The sequence below is a fragment of the Falco cherrug genome, chromosome 3, assembly GCF_023634085.1.
Source record: "Falco cherrug isolate bFalChe1 chromosome 3, bFalChe1.pri, whole genome shotgun sequence".
Lineage (NCBI taxonomy): Eukaryota > Metazoa > Chordata > Aves > Falconiformes > Falconidae > Falco > Falco cherrug.
In genome coordinates this window covers 71,114,886-71,138,998 of record NC_073699.1, presented here as the reverse complement: position 1 = coordinate 71,138,998, position 24,113 = coordinate 71,114,886, and the positions used below count along the sequence as shown (strand labels likewise).

The 24,113-nt window shown below is 44.9% G+C and overlaps 1 protein-coding gene across 1 annotated transcript in view; it reads right to left on the bottom strand.

Moving 5' to 3' along the window:
* Positions 1-479: 479 nt before the first annotated feature.
* Positions 480-24,113, bottom strand: part of CARMIL1 (capping protein regulator and myosin 1 linker 1) — a 238,805-nt gene continuing 215,171 nt past the window's right edge. Inside the window, exons 40-48 of the mRNA XM_055704622.1 lie at positions 17,280-17,372; positions 16,631-16,720; positions 15,625-15,681; positions 14,637-14,714; positions 5,067-5,122; positions 3,546-3,591; positions 3,369-3,428; positions 2,444-2,512; positions 480-1,109 (exon numbers count right to left, since the gene is read on the bottom strand). Coding sequence (XP_055560597.1) covers positions 981-1,109; positions 2,444-2,512; positions 3,369-3,428; positions 3,546-3,591; positions 5,067-5,122; positions 14,637-14,714; positions 15,625-15,681; positions 16,631-16,720; positions 17,280-17,372 — 678 coding nt within the window. The 3' untranslated portion in view covers positions 480-980. The remainder of the gene's footprint in view (positions 1,110-2,443; positions 2,513-3,368; positions 3,429-3,545; positions 3,592-5,066; positions 5,123-14,636; positions 14,715-15,624; positions 15,682-16,630; positions 16,721-17,279; positions 17,373-24,113) is intronic.

Below are 24,113 nucleotides of genomic sequence, written 5' to 3'. Positions count from 1 at the left end.
GAAGTACATGTTACAAATCATGCTGCTGCCATTAGGCTACAGGATTATACTCATGGCCTGGGAACGATGGGAAGCTTTAAATTCAGTAAAGGTTACAATTATTTACTAACCCTTATGGATTTTTTTTAAAAAAGCACATGTAGGACCTTGGCTCTTACCAGGCTTCTGTCCTTCCAGTTTTCCAGTTTATGGAAAACTTGTATGTTATTTCAGTTTGGGTCAGATGAAAGGTTTCCTCCAGAAATGATGTTACCCTGTGGCTTCATCCTGGAAGTGACATTATTTCCTGAGGTGTGTGGTTTCCCCATGGGAAGGATCTACCATGTTTCATTGCCTGGCAGATTTAAACCCCACAGCTGACAGGCATCACAAAACCTCTCGCCATTTGATTCATTTTACATAAAATGGCTACTATGTATGGTCTGCCAGCCTGTGGCAGATGGCTTTCTGTACATAACACATAAATGCCAATCTTACTGAATTTCTATAACTGCCATTTTTTATTTCTGCACAAATACACTGCCATCCATCCAATTTTTTAAATGCACAGACAAAGCACGACACTCACCAAAGTAATGACTTCACACATATAAGGCGACCATCAGAAACACCTACTAGCTGCACTCTGAGAGCATTGATGGGACTTTTTAAGGAGATGCTTGATTCTAGCCTAGGGGATGAGCAGGGCAGTGTTTCATGGGGGCAAGAGAAGAACCGTAACCCCTTTTCTGAGCAGCTGATGTGCTGGTGGGTAAAGACATTGCTAAGGGGACCCACAAGCGGTGGCATCAGAAAGGGACTGGCAGAGCAGGGAGGCCCTCCGTGCAAATCCCACTCTGCCACGTCTTTGTGCAGCCACTCTCCAGCCTGGTGGCACGGTGCCCCAGCTCCCCCCTGCTCGCACAGCAGCACGGACACACTTCTATGAGGAGGAGCAGGCAAATCTCATGAGGGAAACACAACCATGAGCACTTTCCCGGCTACGGGTTCATTTTAAGCCCAAGACACAAAGCCAATTCAGATTTCTGAATTTTCCCATCCTTGTTCACATCGCAGTGGTTGAGCAGGATCTGACGGAACTTGTCCAGGTCCACCCCGCTAATGCTGGGCTGCAGGCAAAAGAGAAAAACAGTGCTGAGAGAGAAAACAGCTCTGGGTTTCCACAGCCCTGTAAAGCCATGGCTGGGAAATACACCCAAGGAGGGGTCACCAAATGGCCTGACCCCACATCAGCTCGTACACGGTGGAGAAGCAAAGAGAGAATGGGGAAAGGCCCCCCCTGCAAAAACAGAAGGGGCATAGGACTGAGTAACTGTATGGAAATGCAACACAATTTTTGTGCTTGGTCAAGGCCATCAGTATCTGATCCAGATCAAACAAAAGTCCACAGAACGGTGTGCAATAGAGGTTGCTGCACTGCTGGACCCGTGCTTTTATCTGGTTTCCTCTCTCAAACCTGCTACACAAGCAGTGATGTGGCATTTCTGTCAGTGGACTACTATTTTAGAGGCTTGTCAGCAACTTAAAAATACCTTTAGTGGATCAAATGAATCCTAAAGACACATTTTACAGGCTACCCTGCCTCTGTATGCTCTTAATGCTGTACTGCTTCCTCTGCTTCCCACTTCCTCAGGAGGAGACCAAATTGACAGGCATTGTGGTGTCCCAGGACAATGCTGATGAAGGCCCTTAGGAAAAGTACAACCTTCCCTCCTTTGCACACACACGCATAGAGCACGAGTCCAACCTCCTGCCTGCCCTCAGCCTTCTCTGCACACCACGAGGCCAGCGCAGCCATCAGCAGTCTGCTCTCTGCTAAACTGACATGGGAGTGCAGGCATCCCTGTCTCGGGTCACATTGTGTGGAAATGCAACAGCTCCAGCTCACAGCGAGCCAAAGATCAGGTTATATTTGGATCAAAAGTTCTATCTTGGACTGCATCTGGAAACTCAAGGTAATCCAATGCAGATGGACTCTGCTGTCCGTACGAAGCTGGAGTGACAGGCTGGGTACAGTATTGTTGATTAGAGATAGACCTCAAGTAATTTTCAAGTGTAGCCCTGTGGTGAACTAATGAATGATTTGGTCATTCTGGTGAGGACCGCATCCGCAGTGAAAACAGAAGAAGGACTGTCTGACAACTGATCCACATCAACACAGGTCGCGATGTTGAATTTAATTCGTAGTACGAGCTAGAGTGGACCTTGCTTAAATACAGTTGCTGCTTGAAGCTGTATTAATTTGTCAGGCAGAATTTCTGTGACATGGTGGAATGCTCTACCGTGTACATGCTGGGACTGTGACATTAATTTCTGCTGCTGATCAAAGTGAAATTTGACTCCATGGTCTTACTAGCCTCTCTATTTACATAACTTTTCCGAAACAAGCACCTTCCTCTCAGAAATACAGGGTATCAGCAAATAGGAAGAGCCATGAAACTACCTTGACCAGTTCCATCATGTCTTTGACAAACCCATCCACTTCTGGGCCTTCAAGTGCTCCTGTTTTACTCTGAAAGATGGAATAAACATCAAAACGTTCCAGTGAGTAAAAACACTACAATGTTTTGCAGTACGTCGGTAGGTCCATGCAGTCACTGACCTTTCTAGCATAAAGATCATAGAATCATAGAATGGTTTGGGTTGGAAGGGACCTTAAAGATCATCTAGTTCCATAGGCCAGGTTGCTCAAAGCCACATCCAACCTGGCCTTTAACTCTTCCAGGAACAGGGCATCCACGGCTTCTCCATGCAGCCTGTGCCAGTGCCTCACCACAGTGAATAATTTCTTCCAAATATCAAATATCTAAGATCCCTTCCTTTTCCCCATACCATGATCTCATGCTCAAATGGGAGCAACACCTCCCACCAGTTTGTGAGGCTTGCTGGTCACCACCCTGAGGGAGCGCTGTGACTGTCAGAAGTGGAACTGAATTGCTGATTTCCAACAGGCAGTTAGGTGGTCATATCTGTCCTGGTCCAGACTCCCTAAATAGCCCTTGGTTCAGTACTGGAAGAGGGTTTATTTTTCAAGGTGGCAGTGATGCATGTTCCGAACTGCCAGGAACTGTGAGAGCTAAAGCCACCATCTCCTTTACATCCCTCGCGTCTCCTGCAGGAAGATGCTGCTAATGCAGCAGCACTGGCTGTGGCAATGGAGAAAGTCAAACTGGCTCCCTCACTGCGAGATCTCTGAGCATTGCTCCCCTCTCTCCCCACCTCAACCCCCAGCCTGATGCCTGAGCCCCTCTGGCCCATGGGCTTGGGCACAGCTGCAGCTCCTGAGTGACTGCCACAGCACCCGGCAGGAGGAAGAAGTCTGAGCAGCATATGCTAAAGACTGCAAGGGAACAGCCTCTGGGACTCACAACATCGTAGTGTGCAAAGATCTTCTCAAAATCTCTCCTCCTTTCTTCTGTGCTGCAAGCCTGCAGAGAGGGAAAGCAAATGAAAAATTAAAAAAAACCCAAACAACTCATGTTTGGGCCCATGGTATCTTAGTTGAGAGAGGTGGAATTGACGCATCAAAAAATAGCAGTACTTACATCCATTTTAAATTGAAGAAGGAAATTTTCCTGAAGTGCCAGAATCCTGAATGGAGAGATTTAAATTACTATATTTCTGCTTTATCACCTGCACACAAACTATTCTGAACTCTTCTGGTTCATAAAGCGAAGGGATTTTAGATTATAGGCCTTCATAAAAAAAAATTGCCTGTGGGTTATTTATGGAGGGCTGTTACAGGAGCACATGCCCTTCTCCCTGTCTAATGGGGAACGGCAGGTGCCCTTTGGCTCTCTGCAGACGTGTTCCTTAGTGCCATTGCTTCTCCCAGAGTATTTCTGGTGGTCCAGCGCAATGGAGGTTGTCAGCCTCTGAGGCAAGAACCACCAGACAATCATTCCTCGTGACTGGATTGCTGTGCTGCGTGAAAGGAAAGAGTAATTTATCGCTCTCTTTTGGAGGGAGAATTGGTGGCTGTAAAAGTGAAGGACAAACTCATACTGGGTATGCATTGGGACTGGGTAAATTCCTCTCCTTTCCCCTCCCAAAGCCCCCCACAGCACTGATAAAACCTTTTGTCATCCAGCTGCTCTGCTAACCCCCAGGTTTAAAAACCTGTGACACTGGGTATGCTGAGCTGTGTCTGCTCACGGAGAGGTTTGGTGTGTGAGAAATGTGCTTAGACCAGGGGGGAACCTCAGTTGGAACTGTATTTAAAAGGAAAATGCAACAGCAACCCCCTTTAGATATTCTCCATTCTGCCTCTGTTTCTCTTCATATATTCAGTGGTCAAAGAGGACTGCTACATGCACTGCAGGTATTTTTCCTGCATTGTGGCATTTGTTGTGATCCCAAGCAGAAAGTAACAGTGGCGAACCTGCACCTCTCTCCTCTCAACCCCCCAACTGGTATTTTAAGACTGTACCTGCACGTTTAAAGTCCCGTCCAGCCATTGCACACACAGTTACAGACAGAGGCACACTCTCTATTCACATGCAGCGAAAATCATACAAAAGCCTCTGAGGTATCAAGGACAGAAAAGAGACAGAGGCCCATGACTGAGTCCCCAGCTTCAATCACAAGTGTCTTCACCTTGTCTTTCCAAATCCTTCCTTACTGCCATTGGCAAACTCCTTTGTAGTAGCACTCTTATTCCTCAAACTAGCAGCAAAAATTCTTTGTGATCCCTGCTGTGCACAATGATGTGAAATAAAGGTACATCTGTGATGCTGCTGAAGGGGATCACCATTCTTCTTTTCGAGAAACAGTGCCACTGGCCGCTTCACCACCTCATGAGGAGCATCACAGAGGTAGCATGGATCATGCCAGGTGTGTTGGTGATGCACAAACAGGTCCTGATATTGCTCACTGTCACCAGCTCTAGGGTCTCGGACTATTGGGATGGGGACCATGCATCTGAGACCTGGGATGCCTCCATCAGAGTACCTGATTTAATGTGACAGGAGGTAGGATTCAAATGCATGTCCCCAGAGGGAGATCATCACCCTGCCTGGATCTGCCATCGTGAGCTGAAAAAGCCCACTGATATTACTAGAGCCTACCTTGCCAGGTCATTCAGGTCCAGCCGTCCATCTTTGTTTTTGTCAAAGATTTTCATCTAAAAATCAAGAAGACAGAGATAAAATGGATAGGCCCCCCGAGGAAAACATACATACGAAACAACCAATACACATTTTGGTCTGCCCAGTGCCTTCACCTCTGCTTGCTTGCTTGGAGTGCTTGCCCAAGCCCCAGGTGGCATGGTGTCCTCTGCTAGCACCAAGTGCAAGTGTGGCACAAGAGGATAGCAAAGCCTTCCTGCTTCCTGACAGCCACAGCCCAAGCAACCAAACCTGGCACTTCTCCCTTCCTACCTTACACAGAGATAAAGACAGAGCTACAGCAAACACCTTAAGAAACTAAAACTGGCCTTGCTATGGCCCCTGAAAAAAATGCTGGAAAAAAGAGGGGGAACTCATGAATGCTTCCATCCTGACTCCATCCTTATCTTTGACTGTTGCTGTGGCTACCGAGCAGCTGAGGTGCAAATGTCACCTTCAGATAGGCACTCAGGTCAGGGTTTTATGCCACTAAAGCTCAGCTCAAAGCCTGCTGTCTGAAAGTGCCAAGACTGGGAAGGAGGTTCAGGCTGCAAATGTCTAGAAGTTAACCTGTGTGAATACAAAACTTATCCTTTCCTTAACATTACCTTTTCCTTAACATGATCTTTTTGATGAGTCACCACCAGAATTTATTTATTTATTTATTTATTGTATTTGCTACTGTGTTTCTCTGCAAGGCACAAAAAAAGCGTCTGTTACAGGGAAAGAGGGGGAGATGTTTAATGGGTTACAAACCTCAGTAACTCATGGCTCAAAGTTCTAGAAAAAACATATTCCATATTGTAGGGGGGTGGGTGGGTGAAGATGAGTATTTTAGTAAGACAGATTGACATTTTTTGTCAGATAGTCAGGAAGGGAATATGCGTTAATCTTACCTTCATAAATCACATTTGCTTATTTAGTAGTTATAAGTAACCAGGCTACTACAAATCTCTGGTGCAATCACACACCTGCTGGAGAAGGCCCATAGCAGTCCCCTTCTCAGGAGGCTTAGACAGAGAGGACCACCTGCTCTGACGGAGCCTGAACACATGGGAGCCAGCAGCAGATCTTGAGCACTTCCTAGCAGTGAAACCAGGGCAGAGCCTGACACTGGCATGAGGAGAGGTAGTATCTGGAGAGCTGCATTCTCAGGGAGACCTTGCCTATTCTGTCCATGCTGCCTCCTCCGTGCCCCTTGCTCAAGGGCAGGGAGCTGTGCTGAGGACAGTGAGTTCATGGTAACCATTTATTGCACCAGGTTTAGATTCAGATTCTGCAAGAGGGTTTTATTTCATTAATTACTCCGAGTGTTTTACACTACTGAAGTTTGGATGGGGGCTCACTTTCCCTCCCACTGAAAGACAGTATAAAACTCCTATGAATGATTGAAGGTCCATATTGATATCTTTGGGAAAATGACATCCTGAGAGCTATGTGGATGTTCAGTGGCACACAGAAGGCCACTTTCCCATTTCACTGGCCCAACATGTGTTTCGTGCAGAGCCACTAAATGACAGAAGAAAGACTTCTAAATCTTCCTTCACTCTAGAAATGGAGATAGGAATAAAGCTGCTGAGCCATCCTGAGGACTTATCTCAGGCTGCATCAGTCCAAGTTGTGCCTTTTCAGCTTGTCTAACTTTTTCCATCCTGCCTTCTGCCCCATCGGTTATCCCACTGCAGTACCAGCCTCTCCTCTGGTCTCTGCTGGGGCCACTACGAGGCAAGGCTGGAGGAAGGGATGGGACAGAAGCTGCCTTTACTGGTGCCACCGAGGGGAGTCATGCCTTTGCAATGACAGCCTCCCACTGACATCAGAGAGGCCAACCTGAGCTTTCAGTCTTTGGCTGACAAGGGAGTTATTCTGCAGGCAATAGAAAATGGTTAATGTTCCTTCTAGAAATAAATCATCCCAGGCAAGATTTTAAAAGCCTCTCTCCAAATGGGATGCCAGTGCCTAAGCTGGTTCTGTTTGCTGTGTAAGGAGAGGAAGATAACCCTACTAGTTCAGTTTTGCTGACTCTCCACCACAGGTGGCTTTGCAACATCCACCTTACACTATTACTCTGAAAAATACTCCATAAAGGAAGCTTATGGAAACAACCCCTATTTAGCCAGTTTGAGAAAGTACCGGCATTGGGTGGTGGGAATATCACAGTCCCTAGGCTCTACAGTAACTTAAGCTCTTTTGAAAATGTTGCTCTAATTCCCTCTGTTTAGGCCACCAAGGAGCATTAGTTACCCACAGGGTCTGTAGGAAGCTACCACAAAGCGGCGTGTCTGGTGTGGTGGTGGGGGACAGTATTTGGTGGGAAGCACGGGGTGAAGCTCTCAGGGACTCTGCTGCCTGGGGCAGGCCAGCTCCAGCTGAAGGCACTCATTTCTTCTTCACGAATAAATAAATAGCTCTTCCACAGAATAAATAAATAAGCACCCTGGCACAGCTGTTCCTGTCTTGGGACTTTGGGTGTCCTGCCTGCCCTGCATCTGCTGTACTTTTTGGGTGCAGCAAGTTTTCTTGGTTTCAGGAGTCACAAAACCCCTGGAGGCTGAACAGATTTGTGCTCCCTTAATGAAACAGGCTAGATTAGAGGTGGAGTTTAGAGGTAAACATCTTTCTGCTTCCTTCCCGATTTCCTGAGCCAGTGGTTTTCAAATCTATCCATTTCTGAACCCTTTACAATATTCCAGCAGTAGTGCAGAGTCCATTAAAACACACTTAACTGTGGAGACAATACTTTCCTTAGTGGAACACTTAATGAAAAGCAACATTTCCAGACAATTTGCTTTGTTTGCACCCTATCTTCAAGCTTAATGTTAAACCTTCAGGAGCTGACCATGTCTTCTTATAGCTAACCAGCTCCCCTCTCTGACCTCCTTCACTCAGCTCTGCTTTTGCAGTACCAAGAAAGTTTCAAATTGTTTGGCCTTTTTCTGCAAGAAGTATCCTGAATACGATTTTCAAATATATGCAAAATTGTGATTGTTCGTATCAGTTAACAGAGAGAAAATAAAAATCTGGCTGGAAGAGCTAGGCCAAGCTAATTCTTGTCCAGTGGCTTCCACATGAAAGATGGAAAACATGTAGGGAAGATGGACTAGTGTTCACTGAATTAGTTCAGATACCACAGCTAATAAGATAGACCTAATCCTGTTATCTGGACAGCTGGAGCTCATGCATACCCGCTACCTGGCAGTCTTGGGCTGCATTACTTAGGAAAAGCCTGGGGAAATGTTTTCTAATTAAACTTTCAATTTTCAAGCATATGAGCTTTTGATCTGATCTGCTAATTTTGTATGTAAGGACACAAAGAATGACAGAGGGTACCCACTCCACGTGATGAAGCATACATTATGGGAGAAGCAGATATTTGAAATCATTATGACATTGTTTCTAATTTAAACTTTTGCCTTTACACACCATCTTGATATATTGAACTTGATGGATTTTCAGTTTATACTCTTGAAAGGTATATTTATGTTGCCAGGCTGCTATGAAACATCTTAATGTGGTCAAGGACAAGGTCTGGCATGCTTAAATAGCACTTCGTTTTACTAAAAGCTTTGTTTCATCTAGCAGTATGCTTTATAAAATGATGCATTTATTTTACTGTCAAGCTGCCCTGTGTTTTAAAGTGTTTGCACAAATTAATTCACTGACATTTTAATGGCAATGCACTAGGGAAGTCTTAGTTCTGTTTGTTTGAACGTAGTCCATGGACTCCGAGGCAGAGCACAAGTAAGAGCTGGGTTTGCAAAATAAGAGTTGTTACCTCTTGGGTTTCTAAGTGAAAAATCAAAACTGCTATTGGCTTTGAATTCAGCAAAGGAAATAGTTCTGCTTTCCCAGTCTGGTGTTGTAAAGAAGGTCACTGAAACACCACAATATCACACACACACACACACACACACACGTGTACTTTGGAGAGCAATATAATGCTACAAATCTGAATTATTTTCCATGACAGAGATAATAAAAGAAGTAAACAACTAAAATAAATAGTTCTGTGATCAGTGGACTCACTAAAGCCTGCTTTTAAACCTTCTCTGATTCTGGGTCTGTGTGTATACTAAAGCATTTTATCCCTCAGGCAGAACAAGGAAAGAGTCGGCTCATGCCTAACCCCCTGCTCTCACAAATATATACATTGGGGGTATCTACACCTAACAGCTGTAACTGTTGCTTGTAACCGTAATTGGCCAGCGAGTACAAAAGTTATTGAGGGTATATGTATATGAAGACAGGCACGTGCCCTAGCTGCAGGACTGCCTATTGGCTTTTTCCTTAAGGAAGGGTGGGGGCACAAAGGCTTTTGCAGAGTGGTAGGAGGGCCCAGTGGCCAGCAGGTTGCCCTCAGGACAAAAGATCAGTGCTCTGCCTGGCCAGATAGCCTGTGTAATCCAGACAAGTTGTTTAGGGCAGGATTTCTGAGTGTTTTGGTTCCTATCAGCTAGGGTTTTCAAAAGCCTGCAGGCTCCTGAGTTCTGTTGGTTTTCATCTTAAATGGGTTTGAGCTTAAATGGGATTTTCTGCTTCCCCTGGTTTATGCCATAGCAAGTGTGGTGCAAAACTGGAGGTGACAGCACCAATGGGATTAAGTCTAGAAGGGACACAGGAGGCAGATTTCCCTCCATTGTGCTCATCAGCTGTGTGGGTCCTCTCTTTTTACACACAGCAAAGCAACAAGAGGAATTACACCCACTCAAAGCCGGGAGGGAGCTCTCTGGGAATGGAGGGGGTTCTCATCATGGTGGCTGAGGTTAGGAGATGTGATGGTTGTAGTGCCAGTGCATCACTGCAGTCTCTTGGGCGTCACGGCATCCTTACAGAGCCACCTGGGAGGGAGGCCAGCATGGACCACTACCAGGAGAAGGGATGCTCCTTTAGGCAACCAGTCTTTTAGGCTATATTCCACTCTTACTGTATTTCTAGAGCTTTGGGAAGTTTTCTCAGTGTGTTAAAACACATAATGAACTCTGTTTAGACTTTTTTCAATACAATAAACATTTGTCTTTCCATTATTACACCATTTCTTTGGTGGTCTTAAAAGACTTCATTAACACAGACAAGGTAGCCTGGCCAGTAAGGTGTTAGGGGGTTAAATCACTTGGATTTTCTGTACTCTGACTTTTACTTCCCTATGTAAGTACACTGGCATTGGCACTGAGCACAGACAGACAGGCTTTCACAGCCAAAGTGACCACACTGAGCCCTGACCATTGTCCTCACACAGGGGACAGATAGCAGCCACAAAAGGACCAGAAATCCCGGCAATGTACAGTAGAGGTACATACTCATGGAGACAGACCATCTTCAGGGAGAAGTCAAGCTGTTTCTAAGAAGATGAGGAGCCCTCAGCTAGTCAGCAGCAGGTTCCTGTGCTCAGGGCATGCAGCTCGGTCCCCAGGAGAACCTTTGCAGGTAAGCACAGCAAAACCCTGGCATCGTTGCAGCCTGGACAATTTCTATATTGACTTCTCTGGGGTTAAGATTTAATCTTCAGCCATCTCCATCTACAGACTTTCAGATGCTGTAGTTCAGGACCAATGCTTGTTGAATTATTAGTTGCTGCACTTCCATTATTGCCCCTCTGGGATTTTAGCTTGTGGTGGGCAAAGATAACATGCTGACTTGGGGAATTTATCCTTTACATTTTGCTAAAATATAATAATGCTTAGATTAAAGGACTTTTTTACACTCAGTCTGACATTATCAACATAAGGCAATGCAAAAAGTGAATGTCAGTGTTGCGTGTGTGCTGTTGCAGCAGTATGTGTAACTTAATTTGCTGAAGGTTGCCCCAGTAATGAGGCGTACTGTGCATGTGGCTTGTAGACATTGGGACTACAAACCAGAAGTACTTGCTACTGTCTGGGAAGCTAGGAACTATCAGTGTTTCTACGAACAAGGCGGTAACATATGCCAAGACACAAAAGCTGAGTGAGAATTTGTTCTTAGGGAAGAAAAAAGGATGAATACTTAATTTATTATATCTATATATTTAATACTTAAATCTAGTTCATATTCCCGCATTTACAATATTCTGCTTAGGTACGCAGCTGTGTGCATGCACAGCTATGGAAGCTGTCACTCATGACAAAATGCTGTCAAATGCACATGAGAGCTGGGTATTCATGGGTTGAAACTTCACCAGGACCCAGAAGCCTAGTAACAGCTTGACTCTGGGGGGTGTGGGGAGGGATTAGGAAAGGTTGTTAGTACTACTGTCATCTTCCACAACCTCCTTCTCATCACAAAGCAGCAAGGGAGCAAATTTTCATTTCTCCAGCTTGTGTAACTCCAGGAAGGTAGAATATTGTCACCATGCTCTTAAAAACCTCTTCTAGCTATGCTCGCCCTGACTGCTGGAGCACGCACTGCAGGACCCCCGGGCACCTTCTCATGGCCAGAGAGGCTCAGAGCAATACAAGACTTTGCTTCAGCCTCTGAGCACCTGCTCCCTGCTAACAGCCCATGGGAAGGTGACCAGCCTAGGGTTTCAAGGATTCAGAACTGCACATGAGTATGTATCTTGTCATGCAAGTGGGTGCACGTGAATAAGTATTAATACACACCTAATGACTATTAATACAAACATATATATGCCTAGTCATGAAAACTAACAAGAACTGTGCCTGAAAAGGGACTTCCTCAGCACAGCGTTGCTACTTTAATTCCCCCATGAAGAGTCTTGAGAATTCAAATGTTCTTCTTTCGTGGCTTTCTCCAGTGGCTTTAGTGCTCTTTAAGATTTGAGTTAGCAGGGGCTTGTGCAATGCCAATGCATTCACTATTTTCTTTCCAGGGGTTTGTTCCTTGTTCATCAAATCCCCAATCTATATTGGTGTTCTCTGAAGAGAGGACATCAAGGTCACAAGGAAACAGCAGAGCCTCTTAAGAAACCTGATAAAGTGATGTTCCTTTCTGGAGACAACCAATATCTTCCAAAAGAAATACTTTCTCCCTCTTCCCAGCTTTTTTTAAATGTGATGTAAGATCATTCACAGCAGCATAAGTAAGTGGCAAGTATTTAGCATGGCCTTGTTGACATAGTATCTGTTTACACCTCTCACAAGCTAAAGCTGCAAATACCAAGCACAGAATCATAAATTACCTTTTTTTTTTTCTCATTTCTAGGCTAGCTTCTTTAAAATGACAGTTTCTGTCTTTCCCCCTTTATCCCTCTCTCCAGAAGGCTCTAGGGTCCACTCAGCGTATCAGTAGCTGCTTAAGATGTGTGCAGCTGGCCATGGATGTACAGAAAAAAGGGCACAGATCTGTAAATTCCTGTGAAGACAGATGGGTCTACAGCTCCTTGGGACACAGCTTATTTCAACTGAATGTTATTAAAGTGGCACTTGAAAGTTCTGAATTGGATAGATGGGCCACTGTGAGAGACCCTGTAGCTGTATGCAGCAGAAAGAAGTCCTTGCCCTGAAGGCTTTGTGTCCTAAACAGATGAAAGGGCAGGAGCAAAGTAATAGGGGAGAGAAACATAAGTATTTCCAATCTGCGGTAAAGGAATTGGAGCTGCTGGTTGCTAAAGATACAACAGAGTCTGTGAAAGCCTTAGGAATGAAACGTAAGGGCCACTGTCCCCCTGTTTTCCCAGACAGTGGTGATGGTGGCAGAGTCCCATCAGGACTCTGCACTTCAGCAGCTCCCACTCCACGTGGAAAGCAGAGAGAGAAAGCAAAGAACTATCGTTGTCCTGGGCCTTGACACCATACCTTCGCTCTTGGCTCCTTGAGTCACTTCTACCTTTTTCCAAGCACTGCACATATAAGACTGAATCTTTCTTCCCTCCTTGCAGTTTTGCTCTCCTGCTTCAGATAAGTTCCCACACAATCACTTCGTGCAGCATATGTGCTACTGTAGAGATGCTGTCCATGTGGATACTTTGCCGTAATGTACAGAATTCATATCCTCTGTTTTACTACAGTAAGAATACGTGCACTGTAATTTCACACCCTGCCTTAGCTCTTAGGATCACGTGCACTGATAAACATCCTTGGTCTTGTTTCAGATAGCAAAGAATCACAAGGAAAAAAAAAATCTGCTGTATCCTCATTTTCTAATAACGATTAATATTCCTGATTTTTTTGGTACTGCAGCTTTGCAAACTTTTGTCCTCATAAGCCAGATTTGCATTTCTGATCATTGATTTCCCCAGATATACAAAGCATCCCTTTTCCCAGATCAAATCTTATCCTGTAACCTAGAGACTAAACTGCCTCTCCAAAGATACAAAGCCAATCTATAAAAAAACATGGGAATAGAAACCAGACCTCCTGGCCATCAGCCCCAGGCTGCATGGATATCTAGCTGTGTTGGGGCTGTGGAAATTGCAGATCTTTCTTGGGAAATTATGGGAAAGGGAAAGGAATTGGAGGAAATGAACTGGCCCATGTCTACAAGCTTCAGGTCACCTATTCCCCAGCACCTGATCAGAGATTAGCCACTGGGGATGGAAACCTTAATGGAGCAGCATAAAAGATATTTGCTACCTGCAAATGCTACCAGAAAGGGGTTTGTCCTAGCTGTAGCTTCTGGGGTTTTATTGTTTTCAGACTCTGCTAGCTGAAAAATAATTTCTGCAGCTTTCATTCCTCTCCCTTCACTGTCCTATAACTATGGGAAAAAAACAACCAAAACCCACACTCTTCTGTAATGGTACAGTTTTTCACAAAGTATTACATTTCTAGGCATCGATGCATCATGCATACATAACATGGCATTGCAAAATACGCGGGCAGTTCCTTGTTTGCCTGCATACCAAGCTGGTTTTTAGGTATAAACACAGATGTGCCAAGAATCAAGGCAGTTCCATCTGAAAATCATTTAGAAAATTGCAATGGTAGGTGTCTGCTAGTGGAACTCAAATGATACCCTTGCAAATTGCATCAGAAATTAACTTCTTTTTTTTTTCTTGTTTTTAGATGGCTAGATATAATAAGTTGCTCTGAAATCCAGGTGACTGATACTAAACGTACACCAAACATTATGTTGCTGATTGCAGTATAAAAACTATATTGTGATAAAGCAGGAGAAGAATTGAAGCTTTCAGTCTCCCAGTCTTTCAGGGAAGCAGCAGGGAGCCAGCAAGGTTTGCTGGGCTTTGCAGAGCAGACGAGATGGATACCTGCGTGTCTTGGGAGCAAAAAGATTCGCTAGGAGGGAGGGAGGGAAGGAGCTGGAGATCTGGCTGAGTCTGAATGTACCCTGAAGAAGGATGCACTGCACCTATTTTTTAAAGGGATTTAGAGCTCAGCTTGCTTTGGCATAAAGTTGAACTGTTTTCTCATAGGAAACAGTTCAACTCAAAGCAAAAATATGTGAAATGCTGTTCACAGCTGATGGCCAGTGCAGTGCAAAGAAACAGCACTAGCGTGTGCTAACCTTCTACAAGAATCTCTTGGAGAAGATACACCTCTGAAGAGGGCATTTATAGCCCTATAGACATTGACCCTTAAGGTGGTTTTTAGGTAGTGCTATAATCTAAACAGTATCAACACTATCTTTTCTTACCATGGTATCAGTATATTCTTCCAGCTTTTCTTCAGCAACCATCTTGTTATGCTGCAAAAAGAGATCTCGCAGGAAATCCTGTAGTAAGGAAAGAGACAAATTTTACTCTTTAGAGTAAATTCAAGAAATAACAGTATGAAATTCAATCCAAATTCAGTAGGGTTACATTAATCTAATTTCACATTCCTGATTAGTACTAGTGTATTCAATGTCACATAAAGTTCACTTTTTTTTTGTTGTTGAAAAATATTTTTTCAAATAAATTAGAAAATAACCAAATTTCCCCAAAGCAGGCATACTGGAACGACTCATAATTAACTCACAAAATAAGCAAAAGATAACATAAGTCCTGCAGTATTTGCTAGATCTCAAATCAAAATATTTGCCATTCAGCAAAACACTTAAGCATCCTCTGTCTCATTGGGGCACAGGCTGGAGCCGCACATTGAGACGTCAGTGCAGGGTCTGCAGCCCAGGGATGGGCTTCTGTGCCTGGCTGGCTCAAAGTGTTTGAGTTATGGCTTCTGAACAGGCTTCTGCCTCAATAACCTGAGCTTTAAAAAAACAAATCAGTGTTCAGAAAATCTGCATGCTCAGGAAGGGGTTGTGAGGAAATCCCAGTAACAAAACACAATGGCACTGGCTCTGTTTAGATGGGAGAGGTACATGTGCAAAGCCAAGGTGATGCAGCACTCAGGGGGCTCCTTGGGTCGTTGGGGGTCACCAAGATAAGTGGGGTCATGGGACGAGGCAAGGAGGAAGCGTGACAGCAAGGGCAACAACAGGGCATCCTCCCTCCTGGCAGGATCCCTGCAGGCGTGTCAGAAGGATGGAGGGTCCTCGGTCCTTAAACTCACCGTGAACAACCTAGAAATGCCATTTGTCAACCCCACAAAAAAGCAGCAAGTTGGTAAAGCCTATGGAAAGGCTCTCATTGACACCAGCGAGCTGCATACCAAGCCCAAAGAGACTTGTTAGAATAACTTACTTTGAGCTCGCCAGCTGAAATAAATCCACTGCTATCAGCATCGTAACTGCGCCAGATCTGAAGGGGGATAGATTGATATGACAACATGAATATTGCAGTTAATCACCTGCTTGGGTGATAGATTTTAAAGATTCATATCAGGACTTCCATAATAAGCAAGCTGTTGCATTATCTAGTATTTTATTAATTGTAGATGAAATAAAATAAACTTTCCCCACAATACCATTTACTCTCACTTGGGTGCTGTACATGTGACAAGCTGCTATCACGTTTTTAATGCAAACACTGTCTAAAAAAGGAAGAAAAGACTAAGAAACCACTCTGCATTTCTTACCTAATTTGTACATGCAGCTTCTTTTATTGCCCTGAGTAAAAGTCAAGGCCATACACAACTGGCCATTGATCTGCAGAAGCCCCCAGTTTGGATGTGAAATAAAAGTAACTGCAAGCAACCTTGGGAAAAAATGAGATTCTGTGCTGGGCTAATTAGAGGCAGAGACTGGAGGGAGGATTGGGCAAGGTTAAGGAAACCTTATGGGCTTATGCTCCTCAGCTGGCCCAATTTACAGAGATTTCCACTCCATCCCTGCCAGGCTAATGCTTCAGGATAAAATGGTGTTTGAAACATGCCTGGTCTGCTCTCTTGGTCTATGCTGTGCTGCAGATGAGGCTCTGCAGCTTTGGCTAGAGCTGCCAACAGGGTTGAATTTATCAGCGGGTAGGTACTCCCGTAAGGTTTTGTCTCTGGTAGCATGACTGATAGGTGGCTGAGAGCATTTGTGAAGTTTAATAAACTCCCTGGGTGCCCTTAGACCAGTCCTAGCTACCACATCTCTGCTTTGCTGGTGTAAATAACATACAACATTCCCTACCTGAAAAGGTCAGAATGTGGGTTGCTTCCTCAATACCCATGTGTTTCCTATGCTATGTTCTATGAAGGATGGAAGTGTAGGTATTGAAGAAGCTGTTGGCATGCAAGGGGAAGAGGCAAGGTGGAGATACAGACCCGCATGAATTCCACACTGTTGTCCAAGGGAGTTTCCTGTCGGAAAAGCAGCAGAAAGTTCTCATCATCCGGCAAGATTATATTTGCAAGCTGGGAAAAAAAAACACATTAAAAAACCACCCAAAACAAACCCAAACCATGAAAGTAAAGAAAAGCAAAACCCTTGGGTGGCTGCTGACCTAGTATGGGAAATACAAGCTTGGCATGTTGTTGCCCTGGAAATAAACCCCAGACTGAGACATCTGGCTAATGTAATGATCCATGACTCCCCTAGTCCCCACACAGGTTCTGTCTTCCTTATCTCCCAAGTCAGCTGTAGGCCCTAGTCATGGGATGGTTTGGGTTGGAAGTGACCTTTAAAGGTCATCCAGTCCAACCCCCCTGCAATGAGCAGGGACGTCTTCAGCTAGATCAGGTTGCTCAGAGCTTTGTCCCACCTGATCTTGAATGCATCTACCACCTCTGGGCAACCCGTTCCAGTGTCTCACCACTGTTAGTAAAAGATTTCTTCCTTATACCTTCTGAATCTACCCTCCTTTCACTTAAAGCCGTTACTCCTTGTCCTATTGCTACAGGCCCTATAAAAAGTCTGTCCTAATTCTCTGTCCCTCAGTAAAAGAAATCCTGAGCTGGGGTTGGGGAGACGTACCTCTTGAATTTGCAAGCGTCTGTCTGTGGTGACATCGTAGGCAGACATGAACTGCTCCTTCAGCCTCTGAACTTTCTCTTCTGTGATGGTGTTCTGCCATGGGGAAAACAACACACACACACTAAGGGCACTAGGAAGTCTCCTGGAGGAAATCTCTCCTCACTCACAGATAACCACCAGGATCATTGCATCCTTACAGCTGGGGGTAATGCTACTAAAAGCCCACAAACACACCACCGCAGATGAATTTTTGGAAAGAAGTCCTATGCATAGTTTTGTAGCCGCTAAGCTCTCAGTTGGAAGACCGAAAGTATTTCAGTGACACCTGCTTCTTTAGCCAACTGTTCCCTGGGGCTGGGAACCACTGGGGTTTGGTTTTGCTTGAATGTCTGTTACAGTGGTTTCCATGCTGCTCATTTTCAATTTGTGCTTTTCAGGAATGTGTCCTTATCCTTGAACTACATCTCTGTAGCTCATTAGATCATCAGCCTTGAAAGGTGTTGGAGTCAGACTGTTGCTCATTTTTGCCTGTCAGCTGGTTCAAGCCCGAGCATCAAGCCTTGTCAGTGTTTCTGGGTTAATAGCATAGAATTTCAAGCAATTCACATTTGCATCTGCTCAACCCCATAATCAATTTATGCACAGTGTGTTTTCAGGACTTGTCAGGTTATATGCTTTGATAGGCATTGCTGTGACAGGTGAAATACAATGCTTAGGTTCATCAGGCATTATTTCTTTTCCTTAGCAGTAACAGTTAGGCTATCGGGGCTGACTGGGCTACACAAAGAACAATTTCCCCAGCCTGCAGAAATGCTTCTGGTCAGATGAGCTTTGTGGCTGGGCTGGGAAGCTCACCTAGTTAATCTGGCCCAAGCATTTAATGCAGTCCAACATTACCTTCCATATCTGCACTGAGCAGGTCCTGGCTCCTCTCCCAGTCCTGTGGGAGATGGCCCTCTCTGGGAGGGGAGGGAGGGAGGACAATAACCCAGACTGGCTCTTGGCATGACTTCGTAGCACTTTTCAGGAGATAATAAATTAAGTTCTCCCCAACCCCTGAGGAAAAGCCCTTCAAAGGTTTTATCATCTCTACATCCAGGTGGACTTAGGACTACAGCTGTGTCTTCCTGGGTCTCTTAACCCAGTTTTCCATCCTATTGCAGGCCCATCAGGTTACACAATCCCTTTCTTGATACTGTGACACAAGACCATGAGAGACTTTCTCAAATTTACTCTGTGTACAGCTCAGTGCAGCCTGCCTGGCTGTTCAGCAGCTAAGCAAATATAGACCCCACTCCCAGGAAAGGGCACTGTTGCCCTGTCCAGGCAGAGTGAAGAGCGGGTGTGCACACTCTGCGTGATGCCCTGCATATAGCACATCCAGGCCTCAGGTAATTCACTGCCTTATGTGGTCCTTTAAGGCTGTGATTCTGCAAAGCACAAACTGGAGGAGCAGTTGTGCTGTTCTGCAAAAAGTTGCATGGTGCAGAAGAAGATGTTTCCGTAAGGTTTGTCATCTCTGAGCAGAGTAATATGGCCAGGCTGCACACGCAGCAGCTGCAGCTCACGTTCTCGCTTTGGATGGGTATTTGAAACAACCACACTGGGAACTGAACAGGCCTCACACCCCAAAACAAAAAAACAAACAAAAAAAACCCAAAACACCCCAAAACAAAAATGTTGGCCGTACCCACATTCAGCAGTAGCCAAGTGACGATAGCAATTTCCAGCTGCTCTCAAGCAGTACTGCTGTAGAGCCTTTGCCACAATCAGTGACAGAGATGTAGAGACACCCTAGGATGTCACAGATGAGGTAAGCAAAAAGAGAATGAGAGTTCTTCAGCTTAGGCTCGTTAAGCTAAGGTCTACCTTTGCACCCACTTTGTCACCACCTTTCCCCATAGGTTTAGATGTGACTGGTATTTCCCAAAGCCTTAATTTGCTGCTAGTAATAACAGAAAAAAAATATCTATAGGTGGATGGATAGGCAGATAGTATGAGCGATCATCTGTGATATAATTTAATTTGTCTTCACTTTAGTTCAGAGCACTCAGAGCTCATGAGCGCTTAGCTGCACAAAGTCATTATGGACTGACAGAATTCTTTAATAGCACTGTCAGTGCAGAGGATCCTACACTGAAAGCATGGGAGAAAGAGTTAGTGGGCTTTGATTTATACCTGCCAAGTCAAGGTAACCAAGAGGGATTTCTGCTTAAAACAAGTGAAACTCTTTCATCTCTCCACTGCCTAGAGTAACACAGGACTAGGATGTGACAGATGATGAAAAGTTTGGGAATCTGGCAATGGGAATGACAGGATAGGGGCACCCACATGAATCTTTGTACAGCAGGTGGGGTGCATCCCCTGGGGCGCATCCTTGGGGTTCCACACTGAGGGCTGGCAGCTCCCAGGGGATGAAACACCCAGCAGTGATCTCACAGGGATGTGTCTGAGGTTGTGGTCCACCTCCTGGGGCCTGCCGTTGGCCCTGAGCAGCTCCCAGGACATGGTTGCAGGATACTGTAGCTCCGTGGTGGTGGCCAGCAAGCCCTGCAGGCTGTGTGGGTGCCCACACCACTGCCCAGGCAGTGCTCGCTGCTGGCCCCCCAGGTGCGGGCATCAGGGACGCAGCACACCACTGAACATGTACATGCAGTTTTCTTTCCCCTCGGCATTACCACTCGCCCTTGTTCTATTTAATTGCTTTCTGACAGCACCTTGACACTTTAAGACACCTCCCAGGAGTTAGGCAGACCTATCAGTGGCTGATTTCAATAGGCTTGCAAAGTACTCTGAAATTACCCTCCTCCGTGCCCAGTAGGATAAGTTATTTCTGAAACGATAATCATAGCTGATATTTGAAAAATGCGCTGTGGAGTTCAGACTAGTCATTTGTTAAGAAAGCTTATTGCTCAACTTCTTGTCAGCTATTAACCACCACTTCATTGAGCTTTGTGTGGCAGGAACATTGTTATCTGCATAAAAAAAGGACTGCCTCCTTTTTTTTTTTTTCCTTTTAACGGATTTAAATCATGGGGTACATCAAGTAAATACCTGAAATACTTAAAATATTTACATAGCTCAACAGCTTTTAGTCCAAGGGGTTACACTACAGTGGATTTTTCAAATTGGACAATCTCTCTCTGTTCATGAATATTCTACTTATAGAACACAAGTGGTAATGGATTTACTAAATCCCAACCCTTACTGCCAGAGAGTAAAAGATACTGCACAAACTGGCTTTCCCAGGTGCGTGCTCAAGGCAAAATTATTTGTATATTACAGATTTTTACACTGAGAATGATACACTTTGGTTTATGACCATTAGGTTTCAAAGGTGACCTTTATATTTACCAAAAAAACCCCCAAACCAATCCCAGAAGGTTAAAAAAAAAAACAAACCAACAACAAAATATTCAACTAGGCCATGCCACTTGCGAGCAGAAACCAAGGTTAGGAGAGCTGGTCTCCAAGATCAACCTACTGGTGATGTAGGCTCTGATTGCCTTTCCATTCCAAAAACATTTAAAAGGTTGGAAAAAAACCTTGCATGTAATTTGCATAATTTGTTCCCCTTGTCCAGGGCAATGAACTGCAGACTCCTGCTCTATTTGCTGACTCTGTGATCTGATTGTGGAGGTCTGCAGCCTGTGGTGGGGCAGCCTGGGCAGGCTGCGCAACAGAGCCAGGACAGTGGGGCAGATGGCTGGAGTTGCCAATCCTTTGCTGAAGGCTTAGGAAGTGAGTACAGTTCTCTGGCTTGTTTAGATTTTGTTTGACTGTGGTTTTGCCTCCAGACCAGGGCTGTGGCATTGCTACAGCAAGGCAGAGACACTGGGAAGCTTGTGAGTGGCTCAGCAGGAGCTTCACGCCTAGACAAGAGCACGCTCCAGAAACAGACGGAGAAAAGTATGTGGGCAAAAGTACTGTCTAAGCAATATTCCAGGATTTATGGAGCCAAGGAAGGATTTTACTAGCCAAACATTGTCCCTGGTATTATTTTTACGGGTGCAATGTCTTGGGAGCCCTAGGAAGGCTTCAGGAGGGCGGAACCCCAGTTGGGACTCCAAGCTCTGCTCAGAAGAAAGGAGATGGACAGAGACAAATAACAAGCAAAGCCAGTCAGCAGGGAAATAAAGAGAGACAATATGGGGACTATTAAAATTTTTTAAAGCCATGCAGCTATAGCAACCAATTGCAGTCATGTAAATATATTAAGCAATTTTTTTTTTCTTCAGTTGTATTGGTGGTTTGTACAGATGAGATTCAGGTATCCCTAAAGGGGACCAAAAAACTATTCACAGGTAAGAAATTACACTTGAGGCAGTTTCTGCAGGCATGGCCTGGCCAGGGATCCAGCAACCAGCCAGCAGTGTGAGCAGGCATCTCCCACCCGGCACAGGGGCCAGGGCCAAGCTGGGATGCCAGGGCAGTGAAGGGCTGCCCAGGGCCACCAGTCAGGCTGGGGGTACAGGGGCTCCCCTGCTGCCTCGGCCACCCTGCAATGAGGTTGCTGAGAGGATGCCAAAGGTAAAACCTTGGCAGCTCACTGGTCAAGAGGACTGATTTTTTATTCTCTGCCTTTGGGTTCCTACAAATATTTCTTTGCCTCCCAGATCGGGGCAAATCCTGTGACAGAGGGAGAAAGACCAGGAGCAGGAAAGCAAGAAGGGAAGATCTCCAGGCAGGTGCACACAGGGACATAAGGCATTTACACGGAGACACAGGTGCTGCACCAAGTGCTATGGCCACCAGCTTCCCCAGGAAGTTTGCTTTTCCTTCCTCCCTTTTAATTATTAACTCTGTTCAGCTACAGATTGCAACAAGCAGGAAAACCTAGAAGCCAAACACACTCTGCTTTCAAATGCCTTGGGCTCACGCTTCACTTATTCAAGCATTATGAATTACAGGGGGAGAAATAAAAAAACCCACAAAACACCACCTTTCTGCTCTGGAAAGCAACTTGTTCTGGTTTTGGCTGGGGCAGAGTTAATTTTACTCTTGGTAGCTGGTGTGGGGCTGTGTTTTGGATTTGTGCTGAAAATGGTGTTGATAATTCAGGGATGTTTTAGTTACTGCTAAGCAGTGCTCACACAGAGCCAAGCCCTTTTCTGCTACCCACCCACTCCACCAGCGAGAAGGCTGGGGGGGGGGGCACAAGGAGCTGGGAGGGGACACAGCCAGGACAGCTGACTCCAACCAAAGGGATATCCCATATCAATGGCTTTGCAGCAGGAAAGCTGAACGCAGCTTTTTTTAATCAGAGCTAATGCTGTCTTGACTGTGTTGCCTGTCTCGAGCAGCAGATCCCTCCCTCGATTCAAAGGTTTGCAAAGCTTTCTCAAGTGCTCACTGCTTGGGCTAAAAGTTTGCAGACTTGCTGGCAGCTAGATAAAATTTCCCTTTTGTGAACATTTAAGTGAATGCTGTTGCATCCTTCCCAGTAGCTGTCTGTACAGGGAGGCTTTTCTTGTCATTCCTTGTTTTCCCTGCTGTATGCACCTCCTGAGTTTCTGGAGGAGACTTTAATCAAGAGGTAATAGCCCAAATTGACAGAGGAGCACAATTTCCCCTGACTTGCTGCCTAATTAAGGCAGAAACAGCTATAGACATGCTCATGTTTAGCATCAGTGAACACTGTAATAAAGAGATTCCCCTGCCACAGTCTGGGAAACATACCTGAACTAGGACCTGCCTCCAGTTTTGCTCAGGGTTGGGCTGAGAAAGGGTGCAGTCACTGGGACAGCAAGTGCTTGGCCAGAAAGGGTCCTGCAGCAGAGGTATCCTGATACTTATTTAAGGGAAGAAAACTCCAACCCTCTGCTAATTTCCATGAAATATAATCTTCATTGGACTATAACAATGATGGGAGCTAGCCTGGAACAGCGAGATGCTTTAACCCCTTTTCAGGTCGCTTCATATGAGTTGTAAAGCTTCAGTTGCCCTGGTCGCTCGACAGGTCAGATGCTGTGTGGTTCCCAAGAGGCACTGCATGTTCTCACTGTCCAGTCAAGGAAGAAATACTCTACTACGTACCATGAGGAGAAGACCACGTAATTTTTGTCCTCGTAAAAGCACACAGTTTCAAATACTTCTGTGGCTTTGAACATACATTTCTCAGGGTTATGGAGTAAATTTCTTACTATGGATGCTCTTCCACAGAGTTTTGCAGAAAAAAGCTTCTACGATTCGAGTTGCCATAAAAAATGAATTTTCTGCTTCCTCCTTTCCATGTCCAGCCTTCATCTTCCCTTTTGTGAAAACCCTTTAGAAGCATTTAGCATCACAAAGGTAATCTGGTTTTTAATACTGTTTGTAAAACAGAAAGGGCATGCTCAAATTTTTTTTAATCTCCACGCATTTAATTTCTTTGTTGTGGTTGGTTATGACTCTTTGGAAACCTGGCGATAATCTCTCTTCCTTGTTAACCCATTCCTTTGATATTGTCACACTCTTTGCCTCATGCCGTCTAATTAAATTTTTGCTCCTTAAGGGATACATGTGCTTGGCAGCAGCTTGCCTTGATGAAAACACAACTATGAGTTATTTGTTTTGGGGGTAAAAAGCGAATGCATGGAGTACTGTGGAGCCCTTCCTACTTGATGAAAGGAGTCACCTCATTTAATTCCTGCTGATCAAGACAGTCTTGTCATAAATTGATTTTTTTTCCTTCTTGATGTAATTTTTGGAAATAAGCCACTAGACTGATAAGGGCATAAAAAGTAAGAAGAAACTGAAATTTAGTGACTACTATAGACTGTTTCTTGAAAAAAAAAAAAAAAAAAAGAGGCTTATCTGAAAATGCTGGCTTGAACATGTTTCTCTTAACATTTC